The sequence below is a fragment of the Exophiala aquamarina genome, assembly GCF_000709125.1.
Source record: "Exophiala aquamarina CBS 119918 chromosome Unknown aczIA-supercont1.3, whole genome shotgun sequence".
Lineage (NCBI taxonomy): Eukaryota > Fungi > Ascomycota > Eurotiomycetes > Chaetothyriales > Herpotrichiellaceae > Exophiala > Exophiala aquamarina.
This window is the reverse complement of record NW_013550585.1, coordinates 24,305-48,524: the sequence shown is the minus strand read 5'-3', so window position 1 is coordinate 48,524 and position 24,220 is coordinate 24,305. Positions and strand designations below refer to the sequence as shown.

Sequence of the window (24,220 nt, the reverse complement as noted above, 5' to 3'; positions counted from 1 at the left end):
CTAAGAATAGCTCCTTATCAAGCGAATGCACCAATGGCCGCCGACAAGGCAAGCAATACTGCAGGCACGTGACAGATCGAGGCACTGAGGCTGACTTCCTTCGACTTAAAAGGTCGCATAATCAGCATTCATGGCGCTCCATGATCGCAGACAATAACAACACACGATGATACATTGTATTATGCATTAAAGCTTTCTACCAAACCGATCTACGTTATGTACTATTTATGGTCCAAATGGCTCGATTCCACAATGACGGAGTTTCATTTCGCGAGCTGAGTGAGATCTAACTGCGGAGATACCGGGTGTGATGACTACATCTCACAGTCAAGAAAGAGGGAAAGCAGTTGATGGCTTAGCTCCTCACATTTACTGTTGAAGAGAAAATAAGTCAAATTCGACGTCTGCCCCCATCCAGGGGCATGTCCTTTTCCAGCAGCGAGTGAACACGAGTCACGACTGGTTAGGATGCTCATTCTTCTGACCATGCCCCTCAAATCCTACCAACATAAATATCTACAGACTTGGGGCGATAACCTCTTTCACTACAGCTCAGCTTTCGATCCAACAATAGACCTCCATGCCCACAGATCAGGATAATGCAAGGTTCTAGAGTCTTACTTGATTACCCACTGTAGCCTCATACACCTTGCGCTTTGAGCGGAAAGATGCCGGATGGGGCTACACAAAGCGATTTTCTTTTACGGATTCAATGACTCCGTCACCGAAAATATATCTATCTTACTAAGCTCAACTCCCAGGCCGTAATGATTGATGATGTATATATTGGCTCATGTTTGCCAGTGTACTTCCAACCACGACCGGGAGCCCCAAAACAATGCATACCTGACCGGGAAACACTCTATCTACTCATTAACAATAATACCAGCTAGGGAATTACCCCACTGAGAATGGGCGGCGTCGTAGCAAAGATTGCCACCACGGTGGGCAAGGCGATCCTCCCCGAGGCTATCGGTCAGGTTGGGAACGCGATTGGGGGAAATCAATTGCTCGCAGTGGCACCCAACCACGCGAGCGCGAGTGGTGGTGGTAATTCGCTCCTCTCAGCGTCGCCTAACCACCAGCGAGATGCATCGGGTGGAGGGCGAAATTGGTCGGGTCTATCTGCCCATTTCGCGGAGGACGTCGAGGCCATGGACCAGGCATCACAGCAAGGAACCGTATCGCCCGATGAATGGCACAGTTTCTACACCTGCCTCTACCGACTTGTTACCACTGTACATGATCCAGGGCACGACCAGGGTCTCACATCTGCAATTCACGAACTTGCTCAAGCCCTTCATGGCACCGAGCACGACGAATTTACCTCCGAGGACGCGATCAACGCAGCACAAAAGTTCATGCAAGAACACATAGGGCTACACATCTTAGCCTTCCTATCAATCATTGACGAGGGCACTGGATTGGATTTTTCAGCGGACCCGGAGGTCGAAGAAACTCTCAAGTCCGGCAATGAGTTCCTTTCTCAGGCAGAGGATCAGCTTGATGAACAAGACGATGGTCATGACCATGGCCAGTGGCACGGCGAAGAGGAGCATGATCAGCAGGGCTATGACCAGGGGCAGCAGGGCTATGACCAAGGGCAGCAGGGCTATGACCAAGGGCAGCAGAGTTATGACCAAGGCCAGCAGAGTTATGACCAAGGGCAGCAGAGTTATGACCAAGGGCAGCAGAGTTATGATCAAGGCGAGCATGGCTATGATCAAGGCGAGCATGGTTATGATCAAGGGGAGCATGACCCGAATGATCCCGCCACACAACATCAACCCATAGCCATGTATTAGCGGCAATCGAGTCTGAGAGGCAGAAGACGAGCTGGGGTGTCGTAAGTGAATGGGGAAACAGCGCGCGAGAGTCACGAATTTCCCGATTCGGCGTTCGTTTCATCTTGATTTGTCCAACTTCATACAGGAACTGAATACTAGATGCAGTCATTGGGAGATATTTTGAAGGCTCTCAACCGTGTGCCGTAATGCATGTGAGTCTGACTCGGATGGCTGCTAGCAGGTGAGGCTAGTTTCTCAAGAACAATAAAACCTATTTCCATGATCAAGTCAAGGCCAGGAAGAAACTTCAGGCTGGTTGCAAAAGCCTACATCGGGCCAATCTCTCGGATCAAGTAATCCGTTCGTCAAGACATCGTGCATGACGTATGATGCCTTGGCCTAGAACCCAAAATCAAATGGACAACCACACTCCATCACCTGTTAATATACGTGTGCAGAGAATGTGGAGCAGCACGATGTTGAGCTTAGGCAAACGGGCTTATTCAAAACGGAATCGGCCAATAACGGCCTGCTCGGAATGTACAAGGAGAAAGCAGAAATGTGATCGAGGAGAGCCATGTCGGGCGTGCATGGCTAGGGGCGCTGACGATCACTGCTCATATGATGCAAACCATCACGTTTCAAGCTTCACAGAAAACTAGCCAAAAGACCGAGGACAGAGTCCACTGCGAACAATTCACTGGGTTCAACGACCATCAAATCCTCTGGCGGGGAAAACGAAGGGGAGGAGTATAACGAGCAGGCACTGCTTGGCTTGGGCTACGCCAGCAATGGCTATCATGCTTTGTCTGCCTTGAGTGAGTTGCTTCAGGAGACCCAGGCTTATTGCCTGTCAAAAAGTATGGAACGCGAATACTGGGCTATCGTGGAGACCTTGCCGACTGTGTCTCTGGTTCAACTGCTAGCCCAGGTGTTCTTCGACGAAGTCAATTGGTACTTTGCTGTACTGGATTGATACTTCTTTGACATCCTCTTCGTCGAGTGGACTACGACTCCGCGAACTACCGATGACACTAAGAGGTTGCGTCCGACCGTTTTATACTTTCTAGCGCTATTATTCCAAGTTCTTGCGTTGGCTTTGCAATTCCTTCCTCCTGAACAAAGCAATGAGCTCACGACGAGGGGAAGAGACGCAGAAGAGATCGATAGGTTGTCCACGCGTCTCAGTGAACCAGGAGAAAAGCTCATGCAGCTGCTGGCGCGACATTCCCCCAATGTCATGAGTGTACAGGCACACCTTATGTGCTGTGCCTGGCAGAAGAACGATGGTAAAGGCACAGATGCATGGTACAGCTTGATAAATGCCACCCGGCAGGCTCAAGAGTTAGGTCTTCATCTCGACACTGGCCAAGATGTGGACATGGGACTGACGAGTCCAGAGGCTCTCAAGCAGCTGTGGTTAAATGAGCACAAGCGAAGACTATGGGCCACGCTTTTGATCTGGGAGAGTCACATGGGCCTTCAACTAGGTCGGCCACGTTTGATTCATGTGAGTGATTGCACATGTTCAGATCCGATCGAGTGCGATTTCCCTGCCAGCCCGACCCACACGTTGTTTCGACCACCAGGGCCAGACGAACGTCCATCCCTGTACACACACAGTTGGTGAAGTATAAGATTAGCCAGACGATACATCGCATGATGGCGATTGGCGCTACGAACCCTCCTCTGCAAAACTACGATCTTGTGGAGATGTTACATTCTATGGTCATGGATATTTTGAAATAACCTACCACAGGCAATGAAATTCGAAGATCGCGATGTTTCCTGCTCGGCATGGAGAGAAAGCGCTGACCAATGTGTGCAAAAATATCGCCAAGCCTGGAATGAGTCTGACCGAGTTGCTTTAGCCGTAGATTCCACTTTGGATTCTCCCATTAGCACCCGGCCTTCGCTCGTTGGGTCAGAGGCAAGAAGGTATGACATTGGGAAGTCGAGCGCGCAGCTCAAGACCTTATCACGCGGACACCGAGCATGATCCCTTGCTAGGCAGAGATCTGTTTGAAGATGTTACAAATTCGAGAGATGTTACTAATTCGAGAGTCTCGATGAGCTCGTGGCTTGAACACCTGGATCTGATGTCAAAAGCTAGACTTTCGGTTTGATGAAAGCGACTTTTCGTGGGGCGATTTCTTTACCTAGCCAGTAGATGACAACGGTATTCTGTGAGCGGTGTAAACTACGTTTTCACGAATACTGGATTTGATAATGTGCTCCCGCTCTTGGCAAGATTTATACAAAAAGTCCATCTTCCACAGGAGATCCCCTCATCTGGTCGAGTTGGATTTCCCTCCTCAGCTCTGTCTCGGTATCTTCGAGATCAAGGTCGACGCAGGCCCCGCGTGCCCATTTCCTCGCAGCAACGAACAACGATCGACCATTCATAGTGCGGTCAGCTAGAATCCCCAAAAGGCATTGCCCTGCATCCTCGGTTGTTGCGAAATCTACCCTTTTGGCGCTGACATGCTCGAAGTCCTCTTCTGACAAAGTCTTGGTCTTGTCGTACCAGGGGTAAATAACGTTGACGCGGCTCCCATACAAATGATCCGTCCGCCTCAATGAGTGCATTATCCCACGTGCCGCCCACTTTGAGGCAGAATACTGCGGGATGCGTAAACAGTCGTGGATCCCAGCCCCGGATCCAATGAGTACAAGGCACGTGTCCTGCTGTGATGGCGATGGCACTACACCGTTCTGCTTGATGAAATAGTGCATTGCGAGTTTCGCCGTGTAGAGTGTACTTTTGATGTTGACGTCCATTGTGCTTAGCTCTGGCTCATTGGCTCCTCGGCGTAGGCGAAGACCTCATCTTGTCGAATCATTCCTGCGTTCGCAACCACAAAGTGGACTTGATTGGTTGGAGAGAAAGATGCTGCTTCTCGGAGTAGTCGAGCCTGGTCATGCCAACTAGTCACATCGCATTTTACAAAGTGGACTTTCCCAGGGAATTCAGAGACAAGTCTCTCCCCACCGGCCGCGTTGAGGTCCCCAATTGTGACGTCGGCACCAGCGGCGACGAGGGCACGGGTATACGCTTTGCCGATCCCATTCGCACCGCCCGTCACAATTGCTGTCCTTCTCCTGATATTATTCCCGTCGATGTCGAGGGAGCAATCAACAGGACCGTGGTCTTGCAACCCTGCCATTGTGTATAAAATGCTTGGGAAAATTTAAGGACCTTTGGAATATCTCGAGGGCAGTAACTGGCTGTGTGAACGCTTTTAGATTCAGATTGCAAAGTATGGCGTTTAAATGCTGTAGTGCTGGCTCAAATAATGTTGTAGTCGACCTCTATGCTGCCATCGGATCAATATCGGCCGAAACTGATGTTCGTCGGGCGATTCCTAGGTGGGGAGTGGCTCACCAGCAAAACATCGGCGAAAGATGGGCCCAAGTCCGTCTTGTACCAACTATCAGAAACATCGACGTTGTCTGAGGACTCTTCGCACAATTTGAGGTTCAAAATTAGAGGGGCCTGGAACAGATGGAAGGATGGAGAGAGGTCAAACCCAGTCACAGCCACAGCCATGGCCATATTCATTTTGGACTATTTCCACAAATTGCATGAAAGTCTGCGTGTCTGGCAGAACCATTTGCAATTATATCCACAAATTGGTCCATGGGACAACTGGCACCTGGCCCATCTTGACACCAGGGAATAGGTCTTGGAGCCGTGTTGGCGATGATCCTGATATACTCCCCGTCTCGTCCCGGGCGGCTATCGCAGGTCATCTTCTCCATACCAACGTGGCCAAGAAACGGGATGAGATCACTCATCCTCCAAGCTCTTACCCAATTGATATGGTCGGTGGGAAATTCCTCAATTGCCAACGATGAGGAATTGAAGATCCCAAGGGCTGTGGCAACGAATGGAGGGACTTCTCTGTGAGTGAAGCTAAGGAAGAAACGCTGTCCGTCTGGCCAGCCTGAACCAGTATTTGTAGCTCCCCCATCAGCTTGGATCCGCTGGAAAAGAGTACTCTGAGCATGAAGCCAGGGAAACCCGAGATATGGTGAAAGTGGATTCAAGGGGCCGACCATGTGAGCATATCTCAGGTCCCAGGCGTATTCATATGACATCCACTCGGCATCGGTGAAGACTTGGCACAGGGGACTGCGTTGGCCCCTGATGGCAGATTCATAGCCACAAAGGCCTTGAAGGCCGACAATATCATTGTCCTCAAGTTCGAAGGGCGTAAAGGGAGCGAGCCGAGAGGAAACGTGCTGGGCATAGTGGTGGACAAACTTGGCCATCTCCTCTTTTCCCGGTTCCTTGTTGAAGGCTGGACATGACTTATGGGGGACCAAAGCGTCCATGCTGCCATTCTTATCGTGCAAGATGCGCACAACCTCGACCTCCTGCGCCTGAGGGAAAGCTTTCACCAAGGCTTTTGCAGTGTCAAAGGTGCGGGCCTTTTTATCGGCGAGGACTCTCTTGACTGTAGGCGCCAGCTCGGGATATCGCTTTCGGAGATGAGTCCCCACTTTCAAGGCATCGCGGGCACCGGATGGGGTGATATCCTCCAGTTTGTCCTCGAGAATAGGCGAATGCCACGTTGCCATGAATTCCAATGGACCGGACCAGCCTTGTCGATGCTGTTCCAGCTTCCACAGAAATGGCTTGATGTAAGTTTGATACTCATCGTCGTTGGCGTAAATGGCTGCATGGCGGATGATGTACGACGCTGCAGTCACTTTGCAACCAGGCGGCGCTGTGTGTTGGAGACCAAACCCGACAGCATCAAAGTATGGCGATATACCGGGTAGGTGAAGCAAGGGGTCAAATTCGTAACCTTGGGTATGATCCAGAGGTTGGAATGGTACCTGGGATTGCACGGTTGGATATGCCTCTACCCAAAATTTGCACGCTGTCAGTAGCAGAACCGTGAATGGCAGCATTTTCGTGGTTGTTGACGAAGACCCAAATGTAAATCAAATCTGCAGGGTATCTATGATTAAACCTGCACCAGAGAGCTGGTGATCTTGGGCAATAAGCATGGGAGTGGTAGTAGTGCAAGGTCCAGGTTGAAAACTCAAGATGACAAGCTTCCCGGACCCCCAGTGGCTCTCTCTCAGCCCAGCCATGACGTTGTTGAAGCTGCAATGCTTGTCTTGCCAGTCGCTGGCGCAAACTTGGCAAGGTTGGTCTTTAGGACTGACATGTCGAAGCAAGCAGACCGGGGCTGGCTCTCATTAGTAAGCGCGAGTCCTTCGCCGAGGACTCTGCACATAGCAAGCTATGTACTGTAGGTAGGAGGACCTCCCAGCAGGATTTGTTGATAGAAGTGATGACGAGGAAAGGCAAGGCAACGGTCCATGAAATCGTCGTGATCTCGGGTAATCACCAGGGTCATTCAACACAAGCTGCATCAACATCATAGAGGCCAAAGCCCAGGTAACAGTAGCATGAATTGCCATGCATCAAGGTTGTCTGGAGTAAAAGCTGGGCACGATTGTCCCCAGGGCTTGGGGAGACGTGGTGACGCCCAAAGACAAGGAATGAGGCCTGGGTTGACCGTGCCTAGGCGAGCCTCACGCTCGAACCAAGACCTGAGGACTTCGGGCTCTGGGCGCCATGAAATCCTTGGAGCACTGCGGTTAGTGTTGGACCAAACTCCTGCGACATGGCGAGTCACCCTTCTATAAGAAAATTGGTCGAGGGTTGTTCACCGTGTGCTTCGTACTATCTGCCACGAGCTCCATGGCTATTTGGAAAGCGGTGGGTTCAGCGAAATCCTCGACAATGGCCACAAGTTACTGTACAGCATGCATGACACAGCTGGGGAACCTCATGCGAGGGTTGTGCAGTGCCTCGATGGGCCGAAGATAAGCAGTCCCGGCAAGGCAATCCTATGTCCGAGGGTCCGTGGGAAAGGTCATTGCACGCCCAGATGAGCTCCCTTGGGGCCCTCGTCTAGAGCCCAGGTTGTTCCATGATGAGCCCAAGTCTGAAGGCGGAGAAATGCACAGGGAGTCCACGGACTGGGATCCCGGCGATAAAGAAACGATCCGCATTTGCTGCTGAGCCTCAGCGATGAGATGAGCATTAGTCTTTGAGCGGTTTGGTGGGCGCGCCGTTTCCACCTCTCACGCTCTTATCCCACCATACCCCTCCTTGCCATGATTCATGCTAACCTGATAGATAGAAGAGGACGCGTACGTGGAGGACTGCTGCCACTGCTTGCTTTTTGCTTGTGGGTCCGGCCTAGGGTTCAAATACAGCTCTGTTACGAGTAGGGACAAGCAGGCCCGATGGATCTCATCCCCCACATGAACCATCCCGGAACGCGGATACCAAATACTGATGTAGACATCTGTGTTCTGAGCACCAAGGCCCAAGGAGCTGACCAGTGACTGGGCGGACTTGAAGGCTGCCAACCCCCCCCTCCCTCCCCATTGTGGCTTTGCATCTTCGCTTGCTATGCTCACCCTGGTCCGCCATTCCCGGCCATCCGCTCCAGTGTGACTGCTTCAAGTCTGCGACGAGACATTATTATTCAAATACGAAACACTTCCCGTCGCTTAGTTGACTCAGCCTCAGCTGTGTTTCCAAATCATCGTCGAATCCCCCTTATGCGCAACCCCCCTCTTTGCACGAAGTCCCTCACGTATTGCAGCCCCGTGCGTACTCGGTACAGAGGACTCACCTCACAAGTCTACAGGCGGTGGAATTCTAACCTAATAGGCGACTACGACTGTGCAGGTCTTGCCGTTAAACCGCTCTCACCAGATCCGGGTCATGAGCGTCGCCTTCTGATCAATACCCACTTGAGGAGCAGCATATTGCTCCCCCCAAGTCCATATATTCATCGGGCTCGGCTGTAGACATTGCGCTGACCACAACTTCGATCGAGTCTTTGTCGAGTCCTTGTGCTGAAAAGAACACTGGTAAAGGCGAACAAAGAGGGGAACGAGGCTGTCAAGACGAACCACTTCCTGGCCCACATAATCCGATAATATGGCATCGTCTCACGTAAATACCAAGTGGTTGGTCTCAGTGGCACTATGGATGTCTCTGCCGCCATGGACACTTGCACAAACGATAGCACCTTCAAATGGAACTCAGGACCTCTACCCAGCAGCAACCTCGCCCCGGTTCATCCTCAATGGCACTCAACTGGGTGATATACCAGTGATTCGATTGGCGCCACTGGGCCACTATGCCGAAATCTCGCACGGTGCTTTCGAGCAGATCCGCGTGGAGGGACAGATTGTCAACGTTGGCGCCAGTAATGCCAACCAGGTTGCCGAGGTGAACCAGTTCTCATACCTCTCTTGCGATCCAGAGGCATACACCGGCAATCTGGGTCCGAGCGACGTTTTCCGGATTGTGGTCAACTCCCCGAGGACCAATATCATCATCCTTTACAGTGTGACAAGTGATCATTGTGTAGCCACGGATATAGACAACCTGCCGACCATTGGCGGAATCTTAACCACAACTGACACCATGCTAGCAAGCAGTTTGGCGGCTCTCAATCTCAACCAAAACAGTCCAGGGTCGGCAACCATTCTCCCAGACCTAAATTCCTACACTAACACGTCGCGCAACGGGGGGTGGAATGGAGGCGGTGCCCTCGGCCAGTCACCAACGACAGCAGTGGCTATGATCATCCTGTACTCAATCACCGGTATCATCACCGCTCTCTTCGTCGTCATTATTGTCACTGGAGCCATTCGAGCCCACAGGCACCCCGAGCGTTATGGCCCGAGAAACATTCTCGGCCGAGGCCGCCAAAGTCGCGCCAAAGGCATCGCCCGTGCGATGTTGGAGACACTGCCAATTGTCAAATTCGGGGACCATCAAGATCTGCCTAAGAAGTCGGTAGACGGCCAGGATATAGAAATGACTGCCGGGGAGCCCGCGAAAGCCGCCGACTCCAACGGTGACGTCCCGGCTACAGGCGCAGGTGCAGCGGGTGCCGATCCAGCCGAGTCAATAAAAGAAGGCTCAGAATCCGCACCGCCGACTGTAACCCCGGCCAATAATCCCGATGGCACAGATGCTGAAGGCCACCTAGGCTGCTCGATATGCACCGAGGACTTCCAGAAAGGAGAGGAGCTACGTGTCTTGCCCTGCAACCACAAATTCCACCCCGACTGCGTTGACCCCTGGCTTCTAAATGTCAGCGGTACTTGTCCGTTGTGCCGAATCGACCTGAGGCCATCGACCGCCAACGGTGAAGATCCGACTTCGATGTCGCGAAGAGGCTCTTCAGCCGCCGGAGCCGAACAAGAAGGCCAATTATCGCCCCCGCCCCTAACAGAGGGCGTGGCTGTAGCTGTCGCCGGGCAGCCGAGTCACGGCGGCCGCAGAGAAACTGTAGCAAACTTTTCCCTCCGCCATCTTGCTTCCGGGACTAGAGAAGAGCGCATTGCGGCCCTCAGGCGCCTGAGGCAAGAACGACTGGGCTCTGCCTCCAACAATGCTTCAGAAGCCGAGCGACACGGCCTCACGAGCAGGTTCCGAGAGAGATTTAGGATCAGGACCGAGAGGAGAGACGCAGGAGCTGGAGATTCTCCTCCGCGGCGCAGGTCGGGAGCAAACGTCCCTTCCACGTTCTTTGGATGAAGTTGAAGATGAAGGTGATGGTGCTGGTGATGGGCTCCAAGGTCTCGCCTCCGCCCACCACCGTGACATGCAGTGATCTGGAATTGAAACAGTGCCCATGAGTTTTGACTAGTCACGATGGACGGGATGGGTCATTGAGATTGGAAAGTTCGCATTGGGCAGGGGTCCGTTGTAGGAAGAGCCTTCAGGACGAAGTCATGACGATTTTCATCGAAGGGACGAGCTTTCAGGACTCGTATCCATTTCATGCTCTTGAGTTTTTTGAGTACAATCAGCGTGGAGTTCAGGAACAAGATGTATGGAATCAACACTTGGGAGCGGAGCATTCCCAGATGTTTGGGTGGAACAGGGTGGTGCTTTCAGACTGTGTATTTCCCCTTTGAGTACGACCTCCAGCAGAGTATGGGTAATTCTTTGTGCTCTACCTCTAGTCAAAGGAAGCGCTTGTACCTCGCTTTGGGGGTTGGCCAACCTCGACGATAGTTGTAGCAATAGCCCGGCAGAAGCCTAGAGAATCACAACTACCTGGGTTGATCTTCCCTGAACACAGGTGCAAAATGCCTTACTGTCTTGTACAGCGAGTACGAATTTGTCCGAAATTCCTTCCATCACCAACTCCATGAAATGCTCCAATGCGTGTGTTTGTGCTTTATGGCATGGCACGTGGCACCAGGATCTCTATCTCCGAGGGTCCACACCACTGCTCATTCCCCGGGCAATGTCCTCTGTGATATCTCGAGCCATTTGCCAGCCTTTTGAGTTTCTGTTTCGATCGCTTCGATCGTCATCTCTCTCTGCGGTGTTTGCGGGGCCGGCCCCGGGACCGTCGCCGCCAGCAAACCATCCGGAGACGCCGGAAGGGATCCAATTGCCACTCGTGGTCCTGCGGGCGTCCGTGACAGGCCTCGGAGGGGTGGAGCCATAGCTGGAGCTGGTGCCCGGGGTGTGTGTTGCGTCATCATAGTCGACGTTTTCGAAAGACTGCTCGCTGCGTGATTTTGTCGTCAAACCACCGCCAGAGCTTGGGAGAGAGCGGTGACCAGGAGCAGCACCGTAAGCCAGGTCCAGGGTTTGCTGCTCGGTGTCTAGTGCTCGAAGGAGGGAAGTCAGACGATCGCGCTGAGACTGGATGTAACTGGTCTTTTCGGCGGAGGAGCCACCTGGGATGTCACGGGCAAGAGAGGCAGGGATTTGAGATGCTTCTGCAGCCGCGGAGCGTGAAGAGGAGGTCAATGTGGTCTGTGAGGAGGAGAAAGCGGCACCAGCCAGGTTGGAGACCATGCCATAAACGCCTGCAGAAGTAATGCCTGGCTGGGTAGGGGCAGTTGTCCGTGCTCCTGGCATGGTGAAGCGGGATAGCAGGTCCTGCGCATAGCTGGCATAGTTTGCATTCTGGGGCTGCAGTGGTTGAGGACTCTTCTGGCCCAGGACCTTCTCCCGCAAGTATTCGACAATGGTGTTGATGTAACCCAGTCCCAGTTGCTGCAGGCGGGCATGGGCTTGGCCTATGAATTCGTCGATTCTTGTCTCATGTCCGACGATGTAGGGTTCGAGGTAGTCCAAGTACAGGATCTTCGCACCCTGAGTCTGTGGAAGGACCAAGTAGAGCATGAACATGAGGCGGAACCAGCTGTAGAATGGCACCCAACCCAGAATAAAAAAGGTCCATGATTCGGCGAGAAGGGTCAGTGAGAGGATGGTAAAGTAAATGAGCCACGGGTGGGTTTGAGCGGGATCGTTGGTGCGGAGGGCTTTGTAGGAGAGGTACGCAGGCAACAGGATTGTGGTGACGGAGCTAGAAAGAAGAACTTAGTCTGAAGATGGCCTCTCCCTCTTTGCTGTGAGCAGTAGTCAGGACGTACGAAATCAGGTCAGCTATGAGGCCAAACATTTTGACAGATGGTCAGTCGACATGCGGTGGATCGAAGCGAAGCGGGAGTGAGTGGCGGCAACTGAAGCTGAAGAGGAGGGAAGGTCCAAGGGCAGTCAATATACCGAAGCAGAAACGCAAAAGGTGTCCTTTGCCTGCTCTACGAGCAAGATGCGAAAATGGCTGTCTTGACGCGTGTGCCTAGGTACGGATGACGGAGCACGGGGATACTTGCAACTTGCAGCATCGAGGTCTGCGCAGGCACCACCAGATTTCCAGCGGGAGACATGGTTGTAATGGAGGGGTACAGGCGAATGGGTGATGTTGCGGGGGAAAGTGCAACCTTACGGAGTGCGGATACGGAGTACATGTACTGTAATATCTGGGCAACTGTGCGGCTGGGGACGCTCCTTCCACCGCAGGCTGGAACAACGTGCTTTTGCTCAGCCTGACGCGTCCCTTCCTCGGGGCGACTTTGGGAGGGCACCAGCACGTGCTTGCCTTTGTAGTATTGGGAAGGAACGACGCATGTAGCAGGATATCGTCTTTCCTTCGGAGTTGACCTATGTATGGACACACGGGTGTGGAGGTAGCCAGTGCATGAATCATGGGGCATGGGTGCCTGGCCTGGGTACCTATGTACGGAGGACATAGGCACCGGATCAGAACATTTACCGTAGGATTTGCCATTTCTAGGGCAGCTCCCTCGGCCCCGGCAGCCCTGGCTAGAGCCGCCTCTAGGCTCCAGTCCTAAATAGGGTCCTGTCCAGGCCATCCATCCTGCCAGCCCGCGACGCTTCTTGCCAAGCTACCGCTACCTTGGTACCTGTTGGTGCTCGTACGGCAACCAGGCAGCTTCCGCAACCTCGGCTTGTCGTGCCAGTCGACGCGTAGCCCGCTTGAGCTTGAGCTTGACCCTGAGCCAACTGCAAGGCACGCCCAAACGCCAACTTCCCTCCTACATCACATGATGCCAAAGTCAACAAAAGACTCACATCATGGTTGTCAAGTGAATTTGCATTTTAGTTCTTTCATCCACTCGATAGCCACTCTGAGCAGCCGAAGAACAACATCCGGGAAGTTCCGACCACAGCAACTGCATTGCAACTCAAAAAAATGTGCATCGCACTCATATCAACCGCCCACCCTTCATATCCATTGATTCTCATCGACAACCGCGACGAGTACCTCAACCGTCCAACAGACCGAGCACGATGGTGGCCAACCCCAAACCAAGATGTACTGGGTGGACGCGACATGCTTCGCGACATTCATGGAACTTGGCTGGGGGTCACCAAAGCTGGCAAGATTGCCGTTCTCACCAATTACCGTGAATATTCCAACCAACCGGTCGGTGCGGTGAGCCGTGGGGCAATCATGAGGAAATTTCTGTCCGAGGATGTTGGCCCGGTCGATCGGTTTGTGAAAGAAGTCGTCAACACTGGTATCGCAAAGGATGCGGGCGGATTTAGCCTCGTCTGCGGAAGAGTCGGTGAGAAGTTGGCCGTCATTTCTAACCGTGCCCATGATCAAAGCCAGGTTCCTTGGATTGCCGGCGATACTGTCCACACGGTGGGCCTCAGCAATGCTGCCTTTCTGGACCGTTCGTGGACAAAGGTCACCCTCGGCGAGGAACTGATGCTCAACTCGATCCGCGCGAGCATCGAGAACCACGACACCGAGGATCAGTTGATCCAACGATTCCTTCAAGTCCTAAGCCACAATACCCTTCCTCAAATAGATGAACACGAACATCACGGTGGCCTTGAAACCTACATCCCAGTCCTGCGGAATACCATATTCGTTCCTCCCTTGGGCTGCAAAGACTCTCCTGCGCCTGCGGACGATGTCGTTCGAGCTGCAAAGCCGGTCGAGAGGGTCGACCTCATCGGCCACAACACTCCCATTCGTCAAGAGAGTCCTATCCCTGGTCCCTCAAATGAACCAGCGTTGCTAGGCGCCAGTGGCCTGTACGGGACTCAAAAGCAAACTGTCGTTCTTTTCGATAAGGAGTCCCATGTAAGGTTCTTCGAGCGAACCCTCTATGATGAAAATTCAGACCCTATTCCGGTAGGTGAAGGCGACATCGACATAAAGTTCAGGGTCGAAAAGTGAAACCAACGTGGTGGACCTCGCGTTATTAGACACTCTGGCAATTCACTTCTTACAGCAGATTCTTCGCTTTCTGCCACCCTGATAGAGCGCCTGCTGCACAAGAAATCCTGCCCCTGGCGATGCGAAAAGCAACCCCACTTGTTGCATATTCCCAAAGCGCCAAAGCTTGATGCATAAACCATTCAAGACATGGTTTCCAAGGTGTGAAAAGAGTCCGCGCTGGATCAACCGCGCTATTAATTCAATGCGCCATGATTACTACGAACACAATGTTGGCCATGCAACTACCCATTCGAGCAGGTCTACGTGAAACACGACCATGAAGTCCCGTTCAGGAAGGTACGCCCCTGCGGACCAAGTGCGGACCGCCCTCGATAGAGACCGCTATTGCCGGGCGAAAGCCCGACTCCACGCTGCCTTACAGCAAGTGTCCAGATCTTAGAATTCTCTACGGGTCATTTCGTCGTCATGGAAATGTCATCTGTCATTGGCGAGCCCCTGTTGTCCGTAACTCCTTTGCCAACTATCTGCGTCCACTGAAGCATAAAAGGGAGGCCGCCGAACATGAATTATCTAAACAGACTTCTCTTTCAGATTTACGTCAATCACTCTCACTATCTTCGCGGATCCATTGACAGAAAACTGTTCTGCGCCAATCGTCGCGATGGCTAGCACACCTGCTCCTCCACCAAAGACCAGACTCGGCCATCATAGAGTTCTTGGCCCCAACTGCTCCCTGAAGGTCTCACCACTCTGTCTCGGAGCAATGAACTTCGGTGACATATGGTCTGTTCTCACGTAGATTTTCAAGGCTCAGGCTGATCCCATTTCAGGAGCTCCATCACAGGTGCTTGTACAAGAGAGACCACTTACGCCATTCTTGACGAATTTCACGATGCCGGTGGAAATTTCATCGACACTGCTAACATGTACATGGCTGGCGAGTCGGAGGAATGGCTAGGTGATTGGATGGTTGCCCGGGGCGTGAGAGATGAGATGGTCATCGCCACAAAGTACACCTATACCTACAAGATCCACGAGTTGTGCCCCCCTGGGACAATCACCTCCAATTTTGGTGGTTCGAACAAGAAGAGTCTGCGATTGTCCTTGACAGAGAGCTTGAAGCGATTAAAGACAGACTATCTGGACATACTCTACGTCCACAATTGGGACGGGGTGGCTACGATCCCAGAAATGATGAGAGCTCTGGATGACGTGGTCAAGCAGGGCAAGGTGCTCTACTTGGGCGTCTCTAATTGGCCCGCCTGGTTGGTCGTCAAGGCGAATGACTATGCTCGGCAGCATGCCCTAACTCCGTTCGTTGTCTATGAGGGCCTACTGAATGCTGTGGCTCGAGACATCGAGAGAGACGTTCTGCCCATGTGCTTATCAGAAGGCCTTGCTCTGACAGTTTGGGAAGCCATGGGAGGTGGGAAATTCAAGACCAGGATCGAGAAGTCGCAAGCAGACGGAAGGCCATTTTATGATCTTGCTGGCAAAGGCCTCGAAGCCTACGAAGCGGCTGGCCTCGTCCTGGAGCGAATCGCGAAGAGAAAGGACACAAATCCCATGGCCATCGCACTACGATACGTGACATTGAAAGTATGTGAATTCCCACCGCCCCATCGAGTTTGTCCCCCGCGTTAACAAGAATCAGGCGCCGTACATCTTCCCCATAATTGGTGGACGCAAGATCGAGAACCTGAAATCAAATATCGCTGCCCTTGATATTGACCTCACGGAAGACGAGATGGAGGAAATCGAGGCTGCTTCGCCAGTGAGCCTTGGTTACCCCCACGTTGTCCTCGCCGGAAGAGATGATCAACATGTCGGGCCCACCAATCCTACGTTTATCGCTATGTGGAGCAGTGGTTTCGAAGGCGTTGAGATGCCGAAGGTATGTGGACAGCTCTTTTGCGTGTTGCTCAAAATCTATTCTGACATTTCCCAGGCTATCCGTACCAGAAAATGACGAAGTTCCGTAGAATGTCCTGGTTTGACTCGGATGTGGAGACGGAGAGTAGTTAATTAGGTGTTGAGGAATGATCCATAGAGACAACGGAGCGCATTTAGCATTTGCTGTTTTCGGCTGATCACGTGCACATGGTCTGAGCGGATCCGAAGCGGCCCGAGATCATGAGATTCTACGAGTACGACGTTTTCGTTCCCCCTTCATGTTCACGTTGCAGACATCCGTTCCTTGAGTCTATTGCAAGTAAGTTCAGTGATTGGACAGCCTATTAAAGACAAATTCCGAAACGAGGTGCCAGTATTAGTGGGTTGAAAATGCCCCTGCAGCAGGACTACCCAGCCGACCTCAGGCCAATCCGCAGGGGTTTGCGGTCTTGTGTTGATTGTAAGTTAGTGTTTCCTTGGACCACCAACTGGCTCCCCGGCCCTGGAAGTCGAGTTTCCAGTAGTTGGAATACTGCCAGCCAAGAGATGTAGCAGATCAGCACAGGCCTAATTGTGTGCCAGGCCGGCGGAGGAAAGTTCGCTGCATTTATAATCCGGATAGCCCCAATGTCTGCAAGCGGTGTATCAAGTACAACATCGAGTGTATTGATCCATCACAACAGATCTCAGACACAGGCACAGAAGATCGAAAAACTCTTCGTGAAAGGGTATCAAGGTTGGAAGAGCGGCTGGATGCCATTCAGGATGGATCTAAATCCGATTTCCCCAGCTCAAGCCTCACTGTAGCTGGCCATGAGGATCCTCTACCCGCTAGTCGGGACAGCCAAGGTGAAGATGGCCTCGTCATGGATCCGGGGAAGCATATGGCTCCCCTGATTGCGGTCTTGCAAGGCTCAAATGTAGGTCAATTTCCCTCGAGCTGTCAACTTTTGCCCATGGCTCATCTGCCAGTATATTCACTTACTCATCGTGCTAGCTTCTCTCGGATCCTAGTGGATCATACTTGCCACTCTTACACCTGCAGGATCCGCATGGCGGCAATGATGCCGGCCGAAGTACCGCCTTGGGGGCGACGAAAGCCCTGCGAATATGTGAAGCACTCCGGAATACCCTTCCGCCTTACGACGAGTTGTTGTTTCTCCTGTCCAAAGGCGGGCAGTGGTGGGATCATTGGAACCAGAAGACCTTTGGTGACACAATTCAGCATGAAACATTGACAGAGTATGCCATTCGCGTGTATGGCGAGAATAGCCCTACTGACCTGGGAATGCTGGTCTCGGCCTTCGCTCGACACACTGACATTGATCCACTGCGATTAATGTCAGTCATCGATCAAGTCGTGATAGGTGACGATTCTTACGCTGGAACAGTGACGGGATTGGTTCTCATTGCATTCCAGACCAAGAACTATCTTGATGCTGGCCAACCTCGTCGTGCGTTCCTGTGTAATCGCCGCGGATTGAATTTATGCCAGCTGATGGTAACTTTGACCTCGTGCCTCAACCTGAAAATGATCTGACATACAACAGAATCTCCATCGCAAATATGAGAGCAAGCCGCAGCTCGGTGCTCTCTGGTGGACTCTTTTCCAGGGCGATCGCTTCTTGTCGATCTTGCTGGGTGTACCCTACGGCATGAAAAATGATCAGTTTTCCATCAACCCGAAATCAACCGGTGGAATAGTGGCCCAGCCATTCGTGATCCGCATGGGGCTCATGACTGGAAAAGTGATCGATCACACCCAAACAATCCCATCCCCGCCGTTCTCCAGGGTCATTGATCTCGACGATGAACTGGAGAATCTCGCAGCAAGCAAGGGGCCAAGGTGGTGGGACTGCTCACTACCCACAGAGTCTCATGCAGTAGCCGACTTTCGAACTAGGCTGGTCGAGCATTGTGTGTTCTTCCTAAGTAAGATGTACTTGCACCTGCCATGTATCCTAAAACCACGATCGTCGCATTTGTACAGCGTCAGTCGGAAGACTGGTCTAGACTCCACACGGCAACTCATCAGCCGTTATCATGCTTTGCGGACCCCTGTCAACGGTGAGTCGGTTTTCGATTGCAAGACCCTTGATTTCATTGGGTTCATGGCTTCTGTCGTGCTTGTTGTTGGCATTTCCCATGAACACTCCTCTGGGAGTCCATCGACGTCGTCGGATTGGCAACTGGTAAACACAACAGTCTCTCTCCTCGGTCAATTGGCTGAAGAATATAATTGCACAATTGCGGAGCAATGTTACAATTCTCTAACACGACTGATTAGCCTTTGCAAGGCACAAGACAGCGACATTGACTCCGTTCCAGCAAGGTTCGCAATTCCTTACTTTGGGATTCTGCACGTCACCGCAAATACTAATAGTGCGTTGCGTACTCATCAAAACCCTTCTCTTCATGAGACTGCACAGCCATCAACCAATGTTGGAGCACACCCCGCTCCGCGTTCCCAGGGGGGTTTTGGAACAATGAGTGCTACTCTCCAAGCAGACCTGCCCACTATTGAGTACCAGGGGCTGTACAGTATGGAATCAAACCCGAATTGGATGATGGATGCCCCAGGGTTATACACAGAATCATTTAGTTCGATGATGGATCTTGACCAAGATTGGGATACCTTCCTTTACCCGGAGTTGGGGGCGAACTAGCTCGTGATCACCATCAGCTATCCCCTCTCTCGGGGGTGGCTTTTCGGAGACAGTCAGTCTTCTGGTCCTTCGCAATCCCAAGTACAAGCTGGGAGCCGCTTATCTCTGCCGGGGACCAAGGACAAGCTTAGGGCCGAATCGCGGACTGTGGAGGTCACAGTTTGATCGATCCGTTGGACTAATTCGTGTCGTTTCGTGATCGATTGTCGGATGTGTACATATGGCCAGAGCAAACCCTAGCAGCATGTTGGGGATGTATCTCGTACTTCAAATATTACAAATGCTCAGGAAATGCTGACAGTAGGCTAATGTCGAGATCTCTGTCGATCCCTGCAGCCTCCCACTTTCCCCGCCTCCCCGTCTAATCACCAAGGGGAGACCTCTCTCAGCCAGTGAAGATTGGGGCTTGCCGGCTTTTCAGTTGGCATGTCATGTCTTTGCGGTGCCTCAGTCGTAAATATTTGCGTAGAAATGTGCAACGTCGGATATGGTTGGTTTGAAGCTTCCGTCCTGATTTTCACTTATCTAAGGTTCTGGAGCACGAACAGAGTACCTTAAAGTCACAATTGGTCTCTTGGACATTTCTCAGTGTGTGGTGATCGCTCGCTGAGGCCGGGAGGAATGAGCCAAACGCTGCGGGTACCCGATCCAGCTGAATGTGATGAGTGTGCTGTATCGTTGGCCCGCTCATAAAACGCGGACTCGGCACATTGACGACAAGTGATTCGCACCACAAACTTGATTGACGCATGATTGACGCTGTTCCAGCCACCGGTAGGTGCAGTGATTTGGTAGTACGCGTGAAACTTCCTCCCTCCCATTTACTCATGCTCGGGGGAAGTTAATTCTCACCCAGCAGGTTCAAGATTTAATCGACGGTATGATCTATCAAGCTCTGAAAGCGGCACACGATTCCATGCTCGAGGTGCATGTTGACAGTTGTTACTGTTGCACCACTTTATAGCCCTGGGAGAATTCCCTCATGCCTCCTTTCCCCTTAGAGGTGATATAAAGGACTGACACCTGCCAGCATAGACCTTGCCATGCGAGAGTGTTAACCCTCGTGGAAAGTCTATATCAAGTGTGAGGTTGATCCAGTGCCCAGACCAAGAAATACAGGACTCGGAGCAAACCCAGACAAACCCAGATATTGAAAGCACCTCTTTAAACACTGCTGGAAGTTGACACATGACCTGTGCTTCCATTTCCAACTGCTATCATCACCATGAGTGACTCAGCTTCCCCAAGTCTAACCAGCGGTTCCATCAACGAACAGCACAAGATTGTCTTCGGGACTATCTTTTCTACTGGGGAATCGCAATCGCAGGCATATTTTGTGAGCCTTGAAACGGACAACTCTTCCTGGCACAGGGTCATGTTGAAAACTGCTTTACAGTATTGAACTATCGCATTAGGATGCCTCTCGCTTCCCACCATTCCGACCTATGCTATACGCCAGGGCCAGTGTGTTGTAGCGGTTTGATTTTGCTCTATCGGTCTAACGTAATGACAGGTACTTTTCTCTACCCCATCACCATCTTCTTCATCGAACCTTTCGATCCTCCGCCTTTACGATCGTGCCTTTCCAATACGTTCGGTTCGCATTCCCACATATATTGTCGGTGTCATGACTTTAGTGTGGACAGCCGTTTGTTGTGCTGCTGGAGCTGCCGTCTGCATTCCATTGGAGAAGCTATGGCACCCGACGACTGCTGGCAGCTGTTTCAATCTCAGGAGGTTTTACGTTGGCATCCAGATACCCAATGTCGTAACAAACGTTGCGATCTTTGTCATTCCACTGCTAGCGACCCGTTCACTGCCGCTGCCCGCACATGAAAGGTGGCTATTGGTTGGGATTTTGAGTGTTGGCCTGCTGTGGGTTTTGCCAGCCCTTTCTTGCTCGATTGGAACTGATGATTTTGAAGGACTGTCGTATTCGACATTATTCGACTGGTGGTCATGGTGAGTCTGTCTGTGTCAACTCAAGATGTGACTTGTAAGATTGAAGACTTCCACGGGCCGGAAATGGTAGTTGACGAGATCTAGTGGCTCAAGTGGAGGGAATGGTATGGACGTGTATCGAGCCTGCCGTCGGGATTCTGGCAGGCTGCTTATCCAACATGAGACTTCTTTTGAAACATTTCCGTCGCAGGCCCCATTCGGAGCTGCTTGATGAAAGCACCGAGAATTTAAGTGAGTTTGACCACTGAGATGCAAACGTCGACATCAACATTAGCTAACTTAGAATACAGACTCCATCCATCTCGATAAGGGGTCTCATGACCGTTCTCTGACTCACGGTGGGGCAAGCCATGAGGTCCCCTGATCAAATACCACTCTCAATGATTCATGTCGTGATCTGCCAGGTTATGCCCATGTTTCTGTTTTGGCTGTGACCACAACCCGGCGTTGAATGATTGCATAGATAGGATAACTTGACGTTCATCGGTCTGATAGTCTCTTCTAAAGTGATAATTGCGCTTTTTCTGAAGTATCTTATGTGCTAGCCGTCCGATCCGCCGTCATAGAAACCCAGGTTGTACATAAATTGAGACAGCGTCATCGCCCAATCATTTTCGATCGCAGACGATAATTCCTCCAGGAGTTATTCAATGGTCCCAGCATTCTGAAAATTGTTGAAAGGGGACATAGAAATCGTTAGATCCACAGACATGTCTTCGCTATTGTCTTGACTACGGCCAAGATTATCTTCAACTCCTTCAAGGAACTCTGGACGATGGATCACGGTGGGTACCGGCGCAACTTGCATCCTGCCCCCCTGTAGTTCACGACAGACTTCATTCTCCATAGTCAAAGCTAGTCGAGAGGCAGCATCCAACTCATGTTCCAACTTTGGACCAGCGGCCAGCATGTTCATCTCAACCAGTGAAGGCTGTGAACTCATAATCTGAGTATCTCCAGGATCTGGAAGAATTGAGCCTGCCACAGGGCAAGAGGAAGTAGAAGCTAGATAGTTGCCCCGGTTTGTGCTGTAGCAATCTGTTCCATGGACTGTATGTGTATGTGATTGAAGCCTGAGGAGTACTTGTAGTATTCCTTGCCATTGGTAATGGCCAAAGATTTGCTTATAAGAAGTGGATGCAGCATCAGATATATTCGGGATCTTTGAGTTGGATATTATTGGTGTGACATGACTTGTGCATTTTATTAGCAGATGAAGATACTGCAGGACCATGGGTGGAACTTGACAAGATTGTTGCTGCCCGTTCTCATTTCCACTTACCTAGTTGGCTTTCAAAGATATCCGAGTTGGTACCTCGGCCATGTAGACAAAGAAAACGCATTCCGCAAGACTGATATATGAGACACTGGTATGAGGTTGTTGTTAAGCGCAAAGGCTACCACAGCGTACTACCAATTAGCTGGGCGGTGGCTGAGCCCAGCGGCCCAAGAGGCCTAAATTTGTACGTAAATGATCTCCAACAAACCGGGAGTCCGCTTCTGCCTGTCAGCAAAGCAACCTGTCTTGTGTGACCACCAAAATTTCACACAATCACCAAGAACATGCGAATGGAGAAGCGCTCGTCGTTGTTCATGCTTTGGCGTATTAAGTGAATAACAATTTATGTCAATGATTGTCCGCAAATATGAATTGTACACGCGGATATTCCTTTCGGCCCACTCGTGGATCATCTCGTCACTGTCGGCCCCATCGCTAGCCAACAAGCATGATGCGGACTTCATAGAAAGGCTATTTCCACCACCTTAGTGAACACTGCGCAATTCCAAACCCGGTGTAACTGAGAGGAGCGATTCCAATGCCCGCATCTCCCGTCACTCCAATACAGTCAGGAACGGGAATGGCTGTGAGCGGTCGTCCCAGCGCATACATAAGCAGAACGAATTCATTCCAACATGGACTTTTCAGGATTGGTTTCGCGATATTATGCACATTGGTGTTTTCCTTTGCTTAGTTTCAGTCATTTCTTAGCCTATACGAGCGGCGTCTCGAGCGATGGGTACTCTAGCTATTGGGGATGGCAGGCCATCTGAATATTGCCGTTATCGGCCTTTCCTGTCGTTTCCCTGGGGTGCAACAAATGCTGCAATGTTTTGGGATTTGCTACACGAGCGACGATGTGCGTGTATTGCATTCTGTCGCAATATCTGAGCTGACAACATTTAGCTGCCTATGGCGAAGTGCCGTCGGACCGTTATGATGCTAAAGCATTCCATCATAGAGGTGATAAATTAAATACACTGAGTTCCACAGGCGGACATTTCCTCAAAGATGATGTCTCTGCATTTGACGCACCATTTTTCAACATTACCGCAAATGAAGCAAAAGCCATGGACCCAACTGCTCGAATGCTTCTAGAAGTCACATATGAAGCTCTCGAGAACGCTGGACTGCCTGTGGACGATCTCATTGGAAGCAATACCAGCTGTTACGTCGGATGGTTTACTCGTGATTTTCATGAGATGCTCATGCGTGACACAGAGACCCCTCCAATGTATTCTGGGACGGGGACTGGTTTCTCACTCCTTTAAAATCGGATATCATTGTTTTATGATTTGCGCGGTCCCAGCCTGACATTGGATACAGCTTGCTCTTCAAACCTCGTCGGCCTTCACCTTGCGTGTCAAGGGCTGAGATCAGGCGAGTCCAAAATTGCAATTGTGAGCGGAGCAAACCTGATTCTAAGTCCTGATCTGGCGATTTTCCTGTCAAATCTCCATATGTTGTCCAAGGAAGGTCTTTCGAGATCTTTCGCAGATGGTACGACCGGTTATCGCCGAGGCGAAGGAATTGCAACAGTGATCCTTAAGCCCCTTAAGGATGCGATACGAGACCAGGACAACATTCGTGCAGTGATCAGAGGAACAGGTGTCAACCAAGGTGGCCACACCACGGGTATTACATTGCCAAATAGCGATGCCCAATCAGAGCTGATAAAATCAACGTACCGTACAGCAGGGCTAGACTTCTCTGACACTGGTTACTTTGAGGCTCCCGATACCAGAACAGCCGCTGGAGACCCCTTGGAACTGGCTGCTGTCGCTAACAATCTCGGATCAGTACAACGGCCCGGAAACAGTCTTCTTGTAGGCTCAGTCAAGTCCAACATTGGCCACCTTGGAGGTGCAGCAGGCTTGGCAGGTGTGATTAAATGTATACTCATGGCTTGAGAAGGGTATTGCCTTGCCAAACATCCATTTGACAAGCCAAACAGAAGAATACCTTTCAAACAGCGGAAGGTCGAAATTCCAACAACCGCAACACCTTGGCCATCTCATGCTCTCCAACGAGCCAGTGTGAACTCCTTTGGCT

The 24,220-nt window shown here is 51.4% G+C and overlaps 9 protein-coding genes across 9 annotated transcripts; 5 read left to right on the top strand and 4 right to left on the bottom strand.

Moving 5' to 3' along the window:
* Nucleotides 1-2,631: 2,631 nt before the first annotated feature.
* A1O9_03619 (uncharacterized protein) lies at nt 2,632-3,464 on the top strand. Its single transcript, XM_013405912.1, has one exon. The coding sequence runs from the start codon at nt 2,995-2,997 to the stop codon at nt 3,415-3,417; it is 423 nt and encodes a 140-aa protein (XP_013261366.1). The 5' UTR covers nt 2,632-2,994; the 3' UTR covers nt 3,418-3,464.
* Nucleotides 3,465-4,040: 576 nt separating this feature from the next.
* Nucleotides 4,041-4,568, bottom strand: A1O9_03618 (uncharacterized protein; the record flags this gene model as incomplete). Its single annotated transcript, XM_013405911.1, has 1 exon — nt 4,041-4,568. One exon carries the CDS (start codon nt 4,566-4,568, stop codon nt 4,041-4,043), a length of 528 nt encoding a protein of 175 aa, XP_013261365.1.
* A 5-nt stretch (nt 4,569-4,573) lies between these two features.
* On the bottom strand, nt 4,574-4,954 carry A1O9_03617 (uncharacterized protein; the record flags this gene model as incomplete). Its single annotated transcript, XM_013405910.1, has 1 exon — nt 4,574-4,954. The coding sequence occupies one exon, from the start codon at nt 4,952-4,954 to the stop codon at nt 4,574-4,576; it is 381 nt and encodes a 126-aa protein (XP_013261364.1).
* Nucleotides 4,955-5,345: 391 nt separating this feature from the next.
* A1O9_03616 (uncharacterized protein) lies at nt 5,346-6,707 on the bottom strand (the record flags this gene model as incomplete). The annotated part of the gene is made up of 1 exon (XM_013405909.1): nt 5,346-6,707. The coding sequence occupies one exon, from the start codon at nt 6,705-6,707 to the stop codon at nt 5,346-5,348; it is 1,362 nt and encodes a 453-aa protein (XP_013261363.1).
* A 2,059-nt stretch (nt 6,708-8,766) lies between these two features.
* A1O9_03615 (uncharacterized protein) lies at nt 8,767-10,380 on the top strand (the record flags this gene model as incomplete). The annotated part of the gene is made up of 1 exon (XM_013405908.1): nt 8,767-10,380. One exon carries the CDS (start codon nt 8,767-8,769, stop codon nt 10,378-10,380), a length of 1,614 nt encoding a protein of 537 aa, XP_013261362.1.
* Nucleotides 10,381-11,058: 678 nt separating this feature from the next.
* Nucleotides 11,059-12,271, bottom strand: A1O9_03614 (uncharacterized protein; the record flags this gene model as incomplete). The annotated part of the gene is made up of 2 exons (XM_013405907.1): nt 11,059-12,175; nt 12,243-12,271. 2 exons carry the CDS (start codon nt 12,269-12,271, stop codon nt 11,059-11,061), a joined length of 1,146 nt encoding a protein of 381 aa, XP_013261361.1.
* Nucleotides 12,272-13,366: 1,095 nt separating this feature from the next.
* A1O9_03613 (uncharacterized protein) lies at nt 13,367-14,365 on the top strand (the record flags this gene model as incomplete). Its single annotated transcript, XM_013405906.1, has 1 exon — nt 13,367-14,365. One exon carries the CDS (start codon nt 13,367-13,369, stop codon nt 14,363-14,365), a length of 999 nt encoding a protein of 332 aa, XP_013261360.1.
* Nucleotides 14,366-15,029: 664 nt separating this feature from the next.
* Nucleotides 15,030-18,927, top strand: A1O9_03612 (uncharacterized protein; the record flags this gene model as incomplete). The annotated part of the gene is made up of 6 exons (XM_013405905.1): nt 15,030-15,163; nt 15,202-15,967; nt 16,023-16,262; nt 16,945-17,181; nt 17,259-17,762; nt 17,812-18,927. The coding sequence occupies 6 exons, from the start codon at nt 15,030-15,032 to the stop codon at nt 18,925-18,927; spliced, it is 2,997 nt and encodes a 998-aa protein (XP_013261359.1).
* A 4,311-nt stretch (nt 18,928-23,238) lies between these two features.
* Nucleotides 23,239-24,078, top strand: A1O9_03611 (uncharacterized protein; the record flags this gene model as incomplete). Its single annotated transcript, XM_013405904.1, has 2 exons — nt 23,239-23,380; nt 23,495-24,078. The coding sequence occupies 2 exons, from the start codon at nt 23,239-23,241 to the stop codon at nt 24,076-24,078; spliced, it is 726 nt and encodes a 241-aa protein (XP_013261358.1).
* Between the last annotated feature and the right edge of the window lie 142 nt (nt 24,079-24,220).

Bases quoted from the DNA above. Each gene is read 5' to 3' on its own strand.
- A1O9_03619 (XM_013405912.1), top strand. From the start codon at position 2,995: ATGCAGCTGCTGGCGCGACATTCCCCCAATGTCATGAGTGTACAGGCA.